Here is a 15,865-nt window from a genome sequence, read left to right on the forward strand (position 1 = left end):
TTCTCTGAACTGTGTCTTACTTTTATTTGGTCCCTTGTTGCAGACTGTAGATGTCATGCATTGCTTAGGACAGTTTGGGCTACATTTACCAACCCAGATGCCTCCTAGTACACTGCATATGTGACTGTGGGGAAATCCACATGCACTAGATGCAGATGCAGACTGCGTAAAACTGAATGTGCAAAAATTATTAGTGCCTGCACAGTGACCCACTTAGCTTGTATGCCTGCCTGTGGTGTATGCACAATGCCCTGCTGGTGTCATTGTGCGACTTAGACACCTGTGTTTGGAAACATGGCACTTTGTGACCTCATCCCATTGCTGGGGTGACATAGGCTGCTTTATTTCTTCTGGGCGCAGAAGGGATTCTAAATGCAGCATTAGAAATGCTGAACATACACTGAGTCCCACAAGCACTGGGAGAGCTTATCCACATTTTCTGCTGATTTCTAATGGCCATCAACATTGCTAATGAGGGGCTCTGAATTTCCAGAGGGACACAAATGAATCAGTCAAATAGTGAGAGAGACTGCCCGTAGTCAGGGGAAAGCTATATAGGGATGCATCATGGGTATATATCAGTAAAATGGCCTTGCCCCAAGTCCTGGACTGAGTGATGGGGCACCTTCTTCACAGCTTTACATAGGTCCAGTGAATTCTTATTTACAAGGATTGGGGAGGGTACTCCATCGTGGCCTTTAAGAATAAGATTTGTGTCTAGCAGTTTGAGTATGTGTGCAGTAGTGGTTTTCAGTTGGCCTGAGGATTGATGCTTCAGTCTATCAGTCATAGCTTCCAATGAGAGTGAGAAGCTAAATCCTATGATAGAATCATAAATATTATACTATGGAGGGTCACACTTGAAAAAAAACACACCTCGTTTGATATTAAACAGTACACAGGCCACTTGGGTCTGTTATGATTTCAGTCCATGGAGATCGGAAGAATGCCATTCAGCTATGCTGACTAGGGCTAGGTGAATTTTTTCAGAGAATAGTAAATTTGTCAAAGTGCATTTTTCAGGGCACCAAACCATTTGTGAATTCAAATTCAGCTAATTGATTCAGCTGGGGGAAAAACTGAAAAAACCCTAGCTTGGAAATGTCAAAATGGTTCATTTTGACATTTGGTTTCAAAACAATGTTTTCAAGATGAAATGTCGATTTGAAACAACATTTTCTAAATGAAATGTCAATTCAATTGACTTTTGGAATATTTGGGTTGCTCTGAACAAAATTTTTTCATTTTTTTGTTTGGGTCAGAAACACCCTCTCCCCTCCACACACACCCCTCCAAAATCCAGTTTTGGTTCAAAACTGACTGCTTTGAGAGGGGTGGGTAGATTGTTTGGTCTGGCCACTGAACCAAAAAAAACAATGTTGACCAACCAGTATTCCCATTCAGAGATACAGTATATCCATGGGAGGAGAGAGTTAACTACAGTAATATATATCCTAGAATAATACACAGGGGGATAGATTAGATGATCAACAGAGAGAGAAATGAACTAGATTATTGGCCTGAACGTGCTTTAACCCAGAGTAGTGGTTAACTAGAATTCATTAAAGCTGGTTAAAACTACTGCCGGTATTACCCATTTCCACCTAGCTATTTGATCATTTACTCAATACCTCTTGCTGGGGCTGGAGGGTGGGTGGCAATACAGAGTGATGCCAAAGAAAACAAAACAAATGTAGGGAGGAAAGGAAAAGAATCCGATTTCTCTAGTTAATCATATCCTGCAAATATTAAAAATTGCCCTGGTGTGTTAGAGCAGTATTCAGTCATGATGTGAACCTAACTCCAGTAAAACAGCAAAAAGGAAGCATTTATATAAAACATGGTTATAATGATCCTGCTCATGGCAGATGAGTGGGGAGCTTGGTCCTTTTAGGGATTGTGCAGGTGTATAATGCAAAGGTAGACTTACTGCTGTAATGGTGAGTAGGACGTGGGTTGGCCCTGACTATCATGTGCCGTAGCATGAGGAGTTCTGTTACGCTACATCCCATGGAACCCTTTCCCACCTCAGGAGACCTTACTCCGATGGTGTCCTAGCTTACTCCTTCTGTCCTACAAATTCAGTGATGTCAGCACCAAACACACACAAATACAGAACCTGTGGCCAGCTTTTAAAAGGAAGCCAATCTCTCAACATGTTGATCTCAGTAAAAAGAAAATCTTCAGTCTCTTGAGGTCTGGGTGTTGATGTGACTGACCTGGGTAGGGAAGGGGAGATTGTTGTGTGGGTGTTGGAAGCTAGTCCCTCCTCTAGGTGGTATATCACAAAATGATAATGGGATCTGTTCTCTGCTTTTCTTCTCAGTTGGGTTCTTTACCGGCACTCTCCAAGCCCATTCTGCTTTCTGGAGAGTTCCTTGCTTAAAATGAGATGCTGTCGCCGAGCTCAGTCTAAAGAGAAACGTGACCCTCTTCTCTCCTTGGTCATTTTCCAGGACCCCTAGGAATTGCTGATTACTCTGCCTCAATCTCTTCTCCATTAAGTGATGTTATCTTTGCAGGCATGTAGGCTATCTGAAGCTCTGTGCTAGCCATGCCTGATCATTTCAGCCATCTCATCCTCTTGCCCCAATTCCAGGTTGTTCTGTCTGCTCCACTCTGCATCCTTCTGAGTCCATGAAAGCGCGTGGGGAGAGCACAGATTCTGGTCCCTACCTATGGGCGCAGTCCTGCATGATGCTTGAGTATGCGTAACCCACAGAGCCTGTCTTCTGGGGCAGGCAGGGCCCACTTCCTAATGTAAGTGTAAGCAGAGTCAGAATGAGCTCTCCCCTGACATCTGGTGGTGAGCGGTGGAAAAGGCCTTCAGGGGCTGATCTCGTTTGCATGGGCACACCCACCCTGCCTAGCCTGATGGGACTGCTTGCCCAAATGGTCATTTTGGCTGCTATGGGATCCCCAGTCTCTTTGTTATTGGGGCAGGAGTAATAAAGGGTTTTTATCCTAGTTATGTGAATCAAGGACAGTAGAACTGTACTAGGCATTTTATGATTGAGGGACTCACCCTCAACTAAGCAGCACTTGCTAGGCCAGGGTTCCAAAGCCTAGTGAGTAGAAAGAAGTTGGGGGAAGGCAGTTTCTGGTGGGGTGGGATTGGGCTGGACTGGACTGGTTTGGTTTGGTTTGTGGGCTTCAAACAACACTTTGATCTTTCTTTTCTCCTCTTGTATATTAACAGAGCTAATTTAGATTCAATTAAATATCTTGTTACATGCTGCAGAGCTGAAATCACTGATACCTAGGTCTAAGCATTAGACCTACTTTGGGCTAGTGGTGCTGATGCAAGAAGACTATACAGGTGCACTAGCAGTAAGGCTCCCTTACTAACAGCTGAAATCACTGAGAGCTGTGTTAAAGGGGGGCTGAAGACATACTGGCGAAATAGCTGGTGGAGAGGTATGGCTAGCGGTTTGGGTGGCTGGTGGAAAGACATGGTTAGTGAAATAGCTGGTGGAGAGGTGTGGCTGGCAGTGAAGACTGGAGCAGAATGCCACAGATGCCGTGGCAATCAGCTGTGCAGTAGAGCGTGAAAGGTGCCTCCATACCTCTACCCCCTTCCACCCAGGCTGGAAGGTGAACTCCACAGATGAACTTCTGAACTCTGGGGCTGCACTGACCAAGGACAGCCTCTGCGAGTGGGGTGACTTTTGGGTTGCTGGACTTCAGAACCCAAAGGGAAAGGACACGGCCCAGTCTACTGGGGGGTGGGTCTTCTGGTTCATGGTTTGCATTTATGAACCCTAGTTGTGGTGTTTTCCCAATTTAATGCTGAGTTGTTTACCTCCTGTTATTAAAGATTTTTTGCTACACCGAGACTCTGTGCTTGCAAGAGGGGAAGTATTGCCTTAGAGGTGCCCAGGGTTGTGTGTGTAATTTTCCCAGGTCACTGGGTAGGGATTCGAGCTGGTTTTGCATTGTATTGTTGAAAGGGAACCCCTAGGTACGGAACCCAGGCCTTGTTGCTGTTAACTCTGCCTGGTAGAAGGGTTACATAAGCATTGGCGATGGGCTACAGAGGCAGTGTTAGGATCTGGACCCAGATTGGGTTTGGGCTATGCTGTGGGTTTGAGGCTAAATCAAGACTGGGGCTTGGGTTCAGATTCAATGGTGCCAAAATCTCATGAGCTGTTCATGTGCCATTGTGACCCTGAATGGCAAAACCCTTGCAAGAGCAGCCATTCTCATTCCACTGCATCTAAACTGGAACCAGAAAACAAGGCCCCTTCTGGGTTTGGGTCTGGCCTGGAACCAAAAGTACAGTACTGGGTTCAGCTACGATAGTTCAGATCTACAATTTCCCAGCTTCCAAAGGGGGCCCAATTCCAGGTCCTGGCATAAGCCTATCTTTCCTTGCTGTTGCTTGGAAGTGTTGGGCACGGAAGGCAGTGGCCACTGGCAACCCCCATTGGTCTTTCTGACACACTGTGCAGTGAAATGTCCATTGTGCAGCACAGCCAGACATTCCTGCTTCTCAAGTGTTCCTTGCGCCGAAGGAGAAGAAGAGGGGATGATCTCTTTTTATTGCCTTTCAAGTCTCTCTTTCCATCACTTTTCCCATTTCAGACTAAAGATTCTCACATTTCCACCTCTTTCATTGGGTCAGAACTTGTAACACAGGCAGCAGAGCTAGCTGAATGTATTGTGTTCTCAAGAGCCAATATGCATTTGGGCTGAGGGAGTAGCCAATTTCAATCATAATAATTATTAATAGTTGCACTTATATGGCATCCAAACATTTCAAAGCCTTTTACAAACATTAATTAATCCTTACAGCCCCCCGATAGTACATTATCCCCATTTGACACCTACGGGAACTGAAGCAGAGAAATTGAATGAGTTGCTCAAGCAAGTGAGTTAGCAGCAGAATTAGGAATAGAACCCAGGAGTCCTAGCTGCCTGGTTCCTGCACTAACCAATATCCCATCCTCTTCCTTTGGGTGAAGAAATCATTTTTCTTTTTAAATTATTTCAGATGCCTCTACACTTCTGCCTGAACCCCAATGTAGAGAGGTTAGCCCAGGTTCGTCTCTCTCCGGGGCGGCAGGGAACCACACCGCCTCACTACACTCTGTTTATGTACTGGGGAATTAGCTCGGCCGCAGAAGTCCTCCCTGGGCGGTCCTGGTGGGGGCAGAAGTAAGTACAGTTAGGCCGAGGCCCTAGGTCAGGGCAGGGCAACAATGAGTCAGGCGCTCAGGCCCTCAGGCAGGGGCTGTGCAATAGCGCTATAGCAGTAGCAATATAAACAGTAGTAAGCCCCAGCTCTAGGTCAGGCTGGGGCAATAAGGAGTCAGGAGCTCAAGCCCTCCGGCAGGGCTGAGCAACAACAGTAGGCCCAAGCCTCCAAAAGGCCTGGGAGAGGGAGAGACGCAGGCCCTCCCACTCCACTGCGTCCCAGCCCAGGGCCCTAGCAGCAGCAGAAGACCCGCTGCTGTGTCAGTGAGGATCCTGGCCACAACACATTGACATAGGCTCTGGCAGTGCTGCAGCCAGACTAGGGGTCAGCTGACCCCAGGCTACTTCCTAACTCCCCCTCGTGTGATACCTGGGTCGGGGTGGTGTCCTCCGGGGGGTCCAGCACCATGGGCTACTCGGGGTAGCTGGCGAGAGGCAGGCCCAGCAACTCCTCCAGGTAGCGGGCACAGGGCAGGCCCGGCAACTCCTCCGGGTAGTGAGCGCAGGGCAGGTTGGGCCAGTCCTTGCATGGATCGCGGGTCACTGGTGCTTCCCAGTTGCGGCCTAGGTCAGAGGCATCTGGCCTCTCCGGTGGCTGCTTTTCCAGTGAGCAATGAGGTCGAGCCTTTATACTTCCGGGGCACCGTCTGACCCTCTGGGGGGTGGGCTCAGAGCTCCCTAGCTCCACCCACTCTGGTGTCTGGAGGGGCTCATCTCTCTCCGAGGCGGTGGGGAACCACACGGCCTCACTACACCCAACAATACTGAAACCTCAGCAATATTTAAGTTCAGTTTGTAGGTCACTGCTTTCAGCTGCATGTCAAGGCTGGATATAAACTGAAACTATTTTATATGCAAATACTGTTTTGTAATCAGCAACAACTTACTTTATTTGCAAGACTGGCATCAATATCTGTTAAAAAAAAGTAAGGTGTCTTTTTGTAGTGCTGTAGATAGATAGATAGATAGATAGATGATAATTTGTCCACTGTTCTATGTTGACCTTCTTTTGTCCTGCCTGGGTAGCAATTCTTAGGATATTCATGAAGGACACATTTGTGATGGTCTTAAGTGGCAACTAGATGTCATGTTTCAGCAGTATTTACATGTAGGGGAAAGAAGTGTTACTCTGGCAGTGAAGGAACTATTTTTAAATAGAGAGAGTCAGCAGGAATAATTTTGCAAGCCTGCACATCTCTGCTGTACTACAAGGTGTTATAAAAATTGCAACTAGCCCGCCTTTTATTCCCACGCCCGGGATTGAATCTGCCTTTTAACTGGGAGGTAACGTATCAACAGACACATCTGGGAGGAAGTACCCCATACCTCCGAGGCTGCAATGACATGAACCTGTCATGCTGCAGTGTTTCCAAATACCCTTATGCCCCGCATGAGTCTGCTAACTGAATGCAATATTTTCCCCACACCAGTGGATGCCCAGACCCACCTTGGTGCTTCCCCTGATATTCTGCCATCTTCTGGAGCTTCACTCTACTCACCACTGGGACATCTATCCTCAGGCACCGACAGCTGTGCAGAGTCACCTCTCTACTGATGTGCTTCCCACCATGAGAACTCTCCTACCCAATGTCCTCTCTCACCCGTGGGTGTGCCAGCCAGCTGCAGCACCCCCTTATGGGCATGCCAACTGGCAGCAGTACCCCTGTGCACCAGCAATCTCTGGCTTGCAATGCTGGGACACCTTCCCATGAAAAGCAGCCTTCTGGGCAGGCAATGAACCCACTGCCAACTATGATTACTGTTGTTGTTAGGTGTTATCACTGAATCATAGAACTGGAAGGTACCTCGAGGGGTCATCTAGTCCAGTCCCCTGAACTCAAGGCAGGACTAAGTATTATCTAGACCATCCCTGACAGGTGTTTGTCCAACCTGCTCTTAAAAATCCCCAATGATGGAGATTCCACAACCTCCCTAGGCAATTTATTTCAGTGCTTAACTACTCTGACAGTTCAGAAGTTTTTCCTAATGTCCAACCTAAACTGCCCTTGCTGCAATTTAAGCCCATTGCTTCTTGTCCTATCCTCAGAGGTTGTCCTATCCTCAGAGGTTATGATGGCAATAACAACAAAGAGACCTCGTCCTGGCCCAGGACCCCATTGTGTTAGGTGCTGGACAGAAGGGAGAGCACAAGGAAACACTCAGACAGTCTGGGTCAGCATGACACACAGTGGGTTCAGTCCACCACCAGCCTAACCGTTGTCAAGTTTGTTGTAGGCCTCATGGCAAAGGAGAGTTTTAAGCTGAGGGGGGAAACATGGCAGCAGCATTTCTGGTGCTACCAGGCCATTCTCTGAATGAATGCAACCTTAGCGCCAGGCATGGGTATGAAGCTAGATCATGGAACAGCCCTCATCGTCAATACCCACTGCTGTGGGTAGTGATTAGTGGGCAAACCAAACACCAGCCTGTTTTCTGTCTGTGTGGTGTTACAGGGGCTGTTGTGATATGGTTGGGGCTGCCAGAGTTTTAGACAGAGTGGTATACCCATGTCAATAGTCACCAAGTCCCGCTCAGTGCTGTGACAGCCTGTGAGATCTTGTTTGTGAGCCATTAGCCTGATGGCCCTGCCAAAGGCTTCAAAGGAGCAGTATCTGCCCCACTCTGACCTGTAACAGACACCTCCCACAGTCCACTGGGCACCAGAGCAGGTTTTCAGCAGGGCTGAATCTGGGAATCTCTGGATTTAAAAGCATGAAGCTCAACTGCCTGTGAAAGCACCGTTAGCTCAAAGGCTGTAGAAGACTCAGAAATCTTTATATATGGTCCAACCACTAGAGGAGGACAGAGCCACAGCATGAGCATGGGGACAAGTGCATTTGAACTGGGCATATTGACTATTGATCCAACTGCAGACTCACAGGCACTGACTCTGCACTTTTCTGGGAGGGTTATGTAGGAAACAGGCCACGCATGTGCCTTCTTGTGTCTCCTGCTGCTCCATGAGAAGGGGCTGATCTTTTGGGACTGTGGCTGTGTTTGGATCATACGATTGCTTTCCTCTGTTGCATAGGCCATACGCACAAATTGTTCTGACATGTGCTACCTCCCCTGGCTTCTATTTTAAGGCAAGGGCATGAGTTTTCAAAGTTTTCAGCCCACTCCAGCCATCACCTCCGAGAAGTGGCACCCACCCAGCTGCAGCCCAGGAGTCTGAATGCGTGTTTGTCTCATTCCTCTGCACTTTGAAACTGTCATTAAACAGTAACGTCGTTAACGGTGATAATTTCAGACGCTCACGATTTTCTGTTTCTCCTTTGTAGATAATACTGAGCCTGAGTTAACCAAGGGCAAGCCCTGTGAGAACAAGCTGAACATGAATGAAAACATTCACTGTCCATTATCTTCTGCAGAGTATAATGAGCCACATACCTCGGGCTTGCAGCTAGCCATGTTAGCCTGTAATAATGGGAGTGAACAGCCAGCAGAGCCCACAAATCCCTCCAATGAAAAAGCCAGCCTCCTGAATAGCGCTGAGCCATCCAGAGCAAAGGAACGCAGAAGCCCAGCCAATGACAACACCGGCCATGGGGCCGAACATCTGGAAATGGCACCAGACCTATGGAAGCAGAGCGAAATGCAGAGAAACAGGGTACAGCAAGCACAATCAGAGAGTGACAGCAGCAGTGTCAACGGTCTGGTGCTGACGAACGGTTTGCATACAGAGTTTGAGCCGAGGAAGGAGAGGGACTTTGATGGCAAGGAGGTAACAGAGACGCAGGGCAGCACAGCGCCAAGGAGAAGTGATGCTGACTTGGAGGAGAGGGACTCGCCAAGCAAGGAGCTGTATAGCGAGCTGCTCAGTGGTGTGCATTTGCAGACCTTCCTGGACTCTCCAGAGGTGTTAAGTGCTGGGGACTCAGAGGAACAGCTAAGGTAACTGGGATTCTCTCTCAATTTGTTTCACTGCTTGGATTAATGTGCATCATATTTCCCCCACTTAAATCTAGGGGGGGAAACCATCAGGTCTACCATCAGGTCTAAAGCTCTCTCATGGTTGGCTTTGGCCCCAAATGAACCCTCCTTTACTGTCTTCTGTTGTATCATATCATTTTGCAAAGCTCTTGTCAAACAGTCACCATTATAGAGTCAACATTTGCCAATAACAAGAGTGTTCCTGGGAGCTGCTGTGCACTCCACCTCCCAGCGATTCAGGGCTTGATCCAAAACGCCTTGAAGTCAGTGGAAAGATTCCCATAGATTTCAATGGGTTTTGGATCAGACTCTTTGATGGAAGCCGAGAGTATCTAGCACCTTGCAGGATCAAGCCGTATTTCCTTTTTTAAGGGGAAAACCACTGTGCAGTAAGTGCTGGCAAGGGCTGACTTGATTAGCAAGCACCTACGTTCGTTAGATGGGGTGTTTCGTAAATAAGAGTTTCGCTTCTTCTCTTCCTGTAACAAGTTAACGCCAGGGCTCAGCACTCCTATGCAACCCTACAATAACAAACCAGTGCTTACGTGCGATCCTGCAAGAGCAAACCCGTGTGCACTTTTGCTGCTGGGAAAAAAACAGTTGGCTAAAGAAGCAGCTTTCCCTTTCCACCTTCCCAAAGACGATTGCTGTACATAGCAGTATGATGTAGATTATTTTCTGAGTGACACAAATTTCTTCCCATCGTTCCTCTGATTCCAGGAAAGGTTTTTAACACTACTGTGCCTTTCCCTTGCTGGAGAGAGGGAGTTTACAGATCTCCCTGAACACACACCACAAAACAAACCGTGATAGCTGCTACAGGGTCAGAGGGGAACAACCTGGGAGAGAGCAGAAACGAGAGAGCAGGAGATCCATAGGCACAGTGGGTTATAAAACGCTAGGAATACACATGCCTGCTTTCCACCCCCAGTGGCCCAATGTATGTAATGATTGCTAGTACTGTGGTTTTATGTCCCATTCTTCCCCAACCCCCCCATGGCTGGAAGTTTACGAGTCTTCTACTGCCTGAGTCCCAATGGACTTGCAGTCAGATTTTTAGAGCTGTTTAAGCACCTAATTCCCAATGAAATCAATAGGAGTTAGGTGCCTAAATACCTTTAAAAATCTGGCCCTTAACCAGCGTACTGGAACGAGGGGTGCTGGGGATGCGGCAGCCCCTGCCCTGGACTCTTAGTTCATGCCACAGTGGTTCATGCTTTAGATCAATACGTGATAGGTTCATTCCCTTCACATGTCCTGGGTGTCTTTCCCAGGAGTAACTGAGTTTGGTGCAGGGGGAGAGGGAAGGCTGGAATGGTCCTTTTCCTTATAAATCCCCTGGCTAACAACAGTTCCTCTCTGTGCAGCTCTCCTGCTCTCTGTGAAAAGGAAGCAGTCACTTCTGGTGCACCATGCTTTCTCTGCCCCAGGACCCAGCGGAGCCCCCACTGGGGGGTTAGAGATCTGCAGGGGGCAGGTCAGGGGCAATACAGAGGGCTGGTTGTGGGACTGGAGATGCAGGCATTGTCCCACCCCCAACCCTCACAGAAGAACCCATGGAGACTTAATGCAACCTGTAGCTTGATTTGCTATTTCACAGCCCCCTCTGTGCTGGGAATCCTGACTTGATGGGGAAGCGGGGGGGAGAGGGGGGATCTCTGACCATGCAGCTGCTCTTGGAGGGAGCCAGGGAGAGCCAAATTGGGGTCCAGAAGTGGTAAGGATGCACTGGGCTTCTGTGCAGATGGCACTGACCTCAGGATCCCCCAGAATCTACGGGGTTCGCTGATGGAACTGCTACCCCTTGCACTCTCCTGTGGAATGATTTGGAGAGCGCTATGCGAGGGGATCTGCATGGGATTTTCTGCTTCCCTCCCCTCGGTATTTCCATGGGCACTAGTGGTCCAAGCCCTAATCAGCACAGAGTCATTGTCCTAGGTGATTCGTACACCACAGTACATGTGGGATCCCAACGGCAGAAAGAGGCCAGCAAGCTGCAGGGAGTCCAAAGAAGAGCAATCAGAGTGGTTAGTGAGGTGCCTGGTCTGATGTGAGAGGAGAGAGTACAAAGATCTGGAATGATTCTGGATGGGGATGTGAGAACTGTTTCACAAGGGTGCTGCACATTAGGAAACCTAATTTATGGAAGGTTTCCTAATGTGAGATCAATGATCTTGTGGAGCAATCTTCTTAGAAAAGAGGTGGCCCCATTGCTTGACTTATGCAAAACCAGCATGGACAAAAGCAAACAGTGTTTGGCTGATGTTTGTTTGAGTCCCAAGTAGCTACTCAGTTCCCTAAGAATGAGTTTTAATTCGTGTCAATGTCTGGGGCATGGTTATCCTCCTTGATGCCTTCTGTTAGATGGTAGTTTAGCAATGGGGAGGGCGGGCTGGACACTTGGCAAGCGGGAGAGCAGCAAATTGTGCTGCCCACCAGGATCCACAACCTGAGACCAGGAGAAACTCCACATCAGTTCATTGAAACGGCTCTTCAGAGGTCTGGCCAAGAGCTAATGGTGACAGTGGTGACCCTCTGAGAGCTTCTGCCTGGACCAAAGCCAGAAGCAGTAGCAACATGGCTTCAGTGAACATACAGGACACCAATTAAAAATATAATAAAAGAACTGGTTTACAGTGACGCATGCTAATATCAATGGAATCCTTAATATATTGCGCAAGCTCCAAACTAATGGAGGAATAAAGCCTTCTCTCAGATCACTTGCAGAACAGTTCTCCGCTGAAGAATTAGGGCTCAAGAAAGATGTAACGGTGGTTCACCATTGGAGGAGTAATGATTTTAAGGTTCTGGGCATGCTAAAGGTGTGAAGTTGTGAAATGGCAGACCAACGGTTTGGAGACAGTACAATCAGACTGTGTTCTGTATTCCAAGAACTAGTTTTGCTATTTATGTATTTACTTAGGTTAATTTATAATCTGTTTTAAATTCTAAGCCCAGTACATAGGGAAAAACACACCCCAGAAACAACTGCAAAATGCTTATATAACTGCCACACTATAACTGACAGCCCTGCCTGGAAACATCTCTTGGTTACCAGGAGGGAGCCAGATTCTTTCCCTCTGTTCCAGCTGCTTTGTGCTGCTCAACAGTCTGTTGTGTCACAGTTATGAAAGCATCATAGTTATGAGAGGTTGAAGCATCTGGGGTGGGGGAAAATTCATCATTGGTGTAAGCAGGTGCAACTCCACTAAAATCCACAGCAATCCATCTGCTTGCACTAGGGCTGAATTTGGCCCAATATGTCATAACCAATGTGTCTTCATTCATTATCTGCAAAGCTGGCCATCCCCCACTATATTCTGGCCTTGAATAGCCTGTGTGACTCATTAGGTGAGACCAAGTTCAGAGCTGGGGGGAGTAGGTGAGATTCTGTGGAAGTCAGTGGAATTGAACCAGCTGTGAATGTGGCCTATTCTTTTACTTTTTGTAAGTGAATGTATTGTTCTTTGCTTCCGCCATTTTGTGCAGTAGATGCCTATCACAAAGCATCTAAACCCTGTTTAATATATCCTAATTAGTAATTAATAGTTAACTGATAATTCATTTATAATTACCAATTCATTTGCATTTGTATAGCATGTTTCATCCAGAGATCTCAAAGGCCTTTACAAAGGTGGGTCAGTCCCATTAACCCATTTTACATATAGGGAAACTGAGTTGCCTAAGGTCACTTAGTGAGTCAGTGTCAGAGCTGGGAAAAGAGCTCTGGGCTCCACAAACCTGGTCCCATGCCCGACCTTTGTATGTGTTAGCAACATTTTCACATGAAATATTTAGTAACAAACAAGGAAACAGCAACCACTTTGGATGTGTCTGCTGTCATTTCCATATATTAGCATACATTTGCACTCTCCCATTTACATACATTTCTACTCTGATTTATGCAAATTCCCCTACACAACATTCAGCAAAGCCTTTGTTTTCCCAAGCCTCACTAAAGTTTTCACTGTGTGTTTTATCCCCAAGCCCAGTTCTCTGCCATCAGCTGCTCGGGCATGGGTGGAGCCTTGATGGTAAAGAAAATTCTCCTGGGAGCCAGGTTGGGAGGGTGGAGGGCAGACTGGTCTGCCAGTGTGGCTCTGACTGCCGGAGCAGAGCCCAAGGCTGGTATGTAGGGTAGTAAGATGGTCTAGGGGTTAAGGTCCCTGCTCTACCACAGGCTTCCCGTGTGACCTGGGGCAAGTCACTTGGCACCTCACTCCCAGTGATTTCAGTGCAAGTTAGGAGCCTATGTGCCCTTGAGAATCTGGGCCATAGCTGCTCTGTTGCCTTAGATCCCCATCTGTAACATGGGGTTAATGGCCCTTCCTTCCCTGCTGGGGATGGTGTGAGAACTACCTGGCACATCACAAGGTGTTCAGATAGTGCAGGAACAGGGCCAGATAAGTATGTTGGACCAACCGTACCCTTGTATATCCCCAGTAACACTGGGCTGCTTTCAGCTCCAGCCTGATGCTTTTCAGCTGCTTATAGTAACGACTCTCTCCGCTGCCTGTAGTGTTCTTACTGCCAGTTACCTTATACGTTCTTCTTATTTATAACATGGCAGTGCCGAGGGGCCCCAGGGACGACCCAAGCCCCACTGAGCTCCATGCTGTACACACACACGCACTGTTGCAGGATGATTGGCCCCTTTAAGACCAGCCTCTGGGCCTGCTCAGTTGCCTCCCAACTGGGCTGATGAGAAGGCAGCTGGCCCATGTAAAGAGGAGAGACTACTCTAGAGGAGGAGTGAGGCAGGGGCAGGTGAGAGCAGCCTGAGAGCAGAAGGAAGGTGCTGCAGGAGCTGCTGCTGGTGATTTCAGTTGGGAGGGCTGGGGAGCCCTATTGCATTATGGGAAGGTTTGTGCAGTGGCCCCTAGGAATGAGGGGAAGAGCCAGTATGGGCAGTGTAAACTGGCCCCAGAGCTAGGGATTGGCTCGGGGGCCGGGGGGTTATATCCCAGGAGCAGAGGTAGGACTAACAGAGGAGGAGGCCTGGGGGAGTGAGACACTGCAGGGAACCTTCTCACAGGAGATCTGAGTTGGGGCCACAGGAGAAGACTCGAGGGAGAGGAGTGGGCCTAGGAGTCTTGGGTGGATGGCCTGGAGAGTGGGGCCCTGGGGCAGAGGGGTTAATGGCTCTCTGGTGGGTAGGGTGACCAGATTTTTATAGGAACAGTCCCAATATTTGGGGCTTTGTCTTACATAGGTGCCTATTACCCCCACACCCCTTGTCCCAATTTTTCACAGTTGTCGTCTGGTCACCCTTCTGGTGGGGGACCTGGAAATGGTGACTTTTGAATGAGATTGAAGAGCTGCTGCATTGTAACTTTGGGGTTTGGGGAAGAACTGATTTCCCTATGACGGATCTGTAGACTGTGCCAGTGTTGCTGCATAAAGGGTTTGAGAGATGCTAGTCCTTTGCATGTGCAGATGAAGGGGAAACTGAGGTGGGCTGTGCCTGTATTGCTGAAATTGTCTGCAGGAGGGTGCCTGACAGGGGTTTGTCCTGAAACACTCACATAGTGAAAGACAGTGCCTGCCTCAAAGAGCTTACAGTCAAAATAATGAAGCTAGACACAGGGTGGGTGAGGAAACCAACTCAGAGAGAGGCAAAATGACTCACCCAAGATCATACAAGGAAAGGAGACTCGAGGAGCTTGGTTTGTTTACCCTAACCAAAAGAAGGCTGAGGGGGGATATGATTGCTCTCTTTAAATATATCAGAGGGATAAATACCAGGGAGGGAGAGGAATTATTTCAGCTCAGTACTAATGTGGATACGAGAACGAATGGATATAAACTGGCCGTGGGGAGGTTTAGGCTTGAAATTAGACGAAGGTTTCTAACCATCAGAGGGGTGAAATTTTGGAACAGCCTTCCGAGGGAAACAGTGGGGGCGAAAGACCTCTCTGGCTTTAAGATTAAGCTAGATAAGTTTATGGAGGGAATGGTTTGATGGGATAACGTGATTTTAGTCAATTAATCAACAGCGTGCCATTGCTGATAAATAGTATCAATGGTCAATGAGGGTCTGGCTAGAGAATCTTGCCTGCATGTTCTACTGATTGCCATATTTGGAGTCGGGAAGGAATTTTCCTCCAGGGTAGATTGGCAGAGGCCCTGGAGGTTTTTCGCCTTCCTCCGCAGCATGGGGCGGGGGTCGCTAGCTGGAGGATTCTCTGCGACTTGAAGTCTTTAAATCACAGGATTTGGGGACTTCAACAGCTGAGTCAAGGGAAAGGGGGTGGGGCAGCTTTTGTGGCCTGCATCATGCGGGAGGTCAGACTAGATGATCATACTGGTCCCTTCTGACCTTAAAGTCTATGAGTCTATACAACATGGCCATACAGCCCAGGTCTCCTCCTGACTCCCAGACCAGTGTTTTATCCACTAGATCACACTGCCTCCCCCTGTGCACAGGCATGGCGGCTCGGCTGTATAGCACACTGACAGTAGCTCTCTGCTTCCCTTCTCCCAGCACACCTCCAGTAGGCAATGCAGGATTTGGTCCTTTAGGGAACCTGTACGTGAGTTTCCTTTATCACTGAGATCAAATCATTTTTCTTATAAATTGTCTGTTCATGGAAATATTTTCATTTAATTAGGACTTCAAAACAGCAGGGGGATCTTTAAAAGAAAATTCAGAAAACTTTTTTCAAAGGGGTGCCTCAGACCCTTCGACAGCTATTGTGGCCCCTAAGTTTGAAAATGTTGGCCTCTGCCAATGCAT

The 15,865-nt window shown here is 48.0% G+C and overlaps 1 protein-coding gene across 1 annotated transcript in view; it reads left to right on the forward strand.

Moving 5' to 3' along the window:
- The window catches only part of PSD2 (pleckstrin and Sec7 domain containing 2), a 146,786-nt gene that overhangs the window by 36,583 nt on the left and 94,338 nt on the right, over positions 1-15,865 (forward strand). Inside the window, exon 2 of the mRNA XM_054037678.1 lies at positions 8,478-9,090. Coding sequence (XP_053893653.1) covers positions 8,531-9,090 — 560 coding nt within the window. The 5' untranslated portion in view covers positions 8,478-8,530. The remainder of the gene's footprint in view (positions 1-8,477; positions 9,091-15,865) is intronic.

This window comes from Malaclemys terrapin, chromosome 8, assembly GCF_027887155.1.
Source record: "Malaclemys terrapin pileata isolate rMalTer1 chromosome 8, rMalTer1.hap1, whole genome shotgun sequence".
Taxonomy (NCBI): Eukaryota; Metazoa; Chordata; order Testudines; family Emydidae; genus Malaclemys; species Malaclemys terrapin.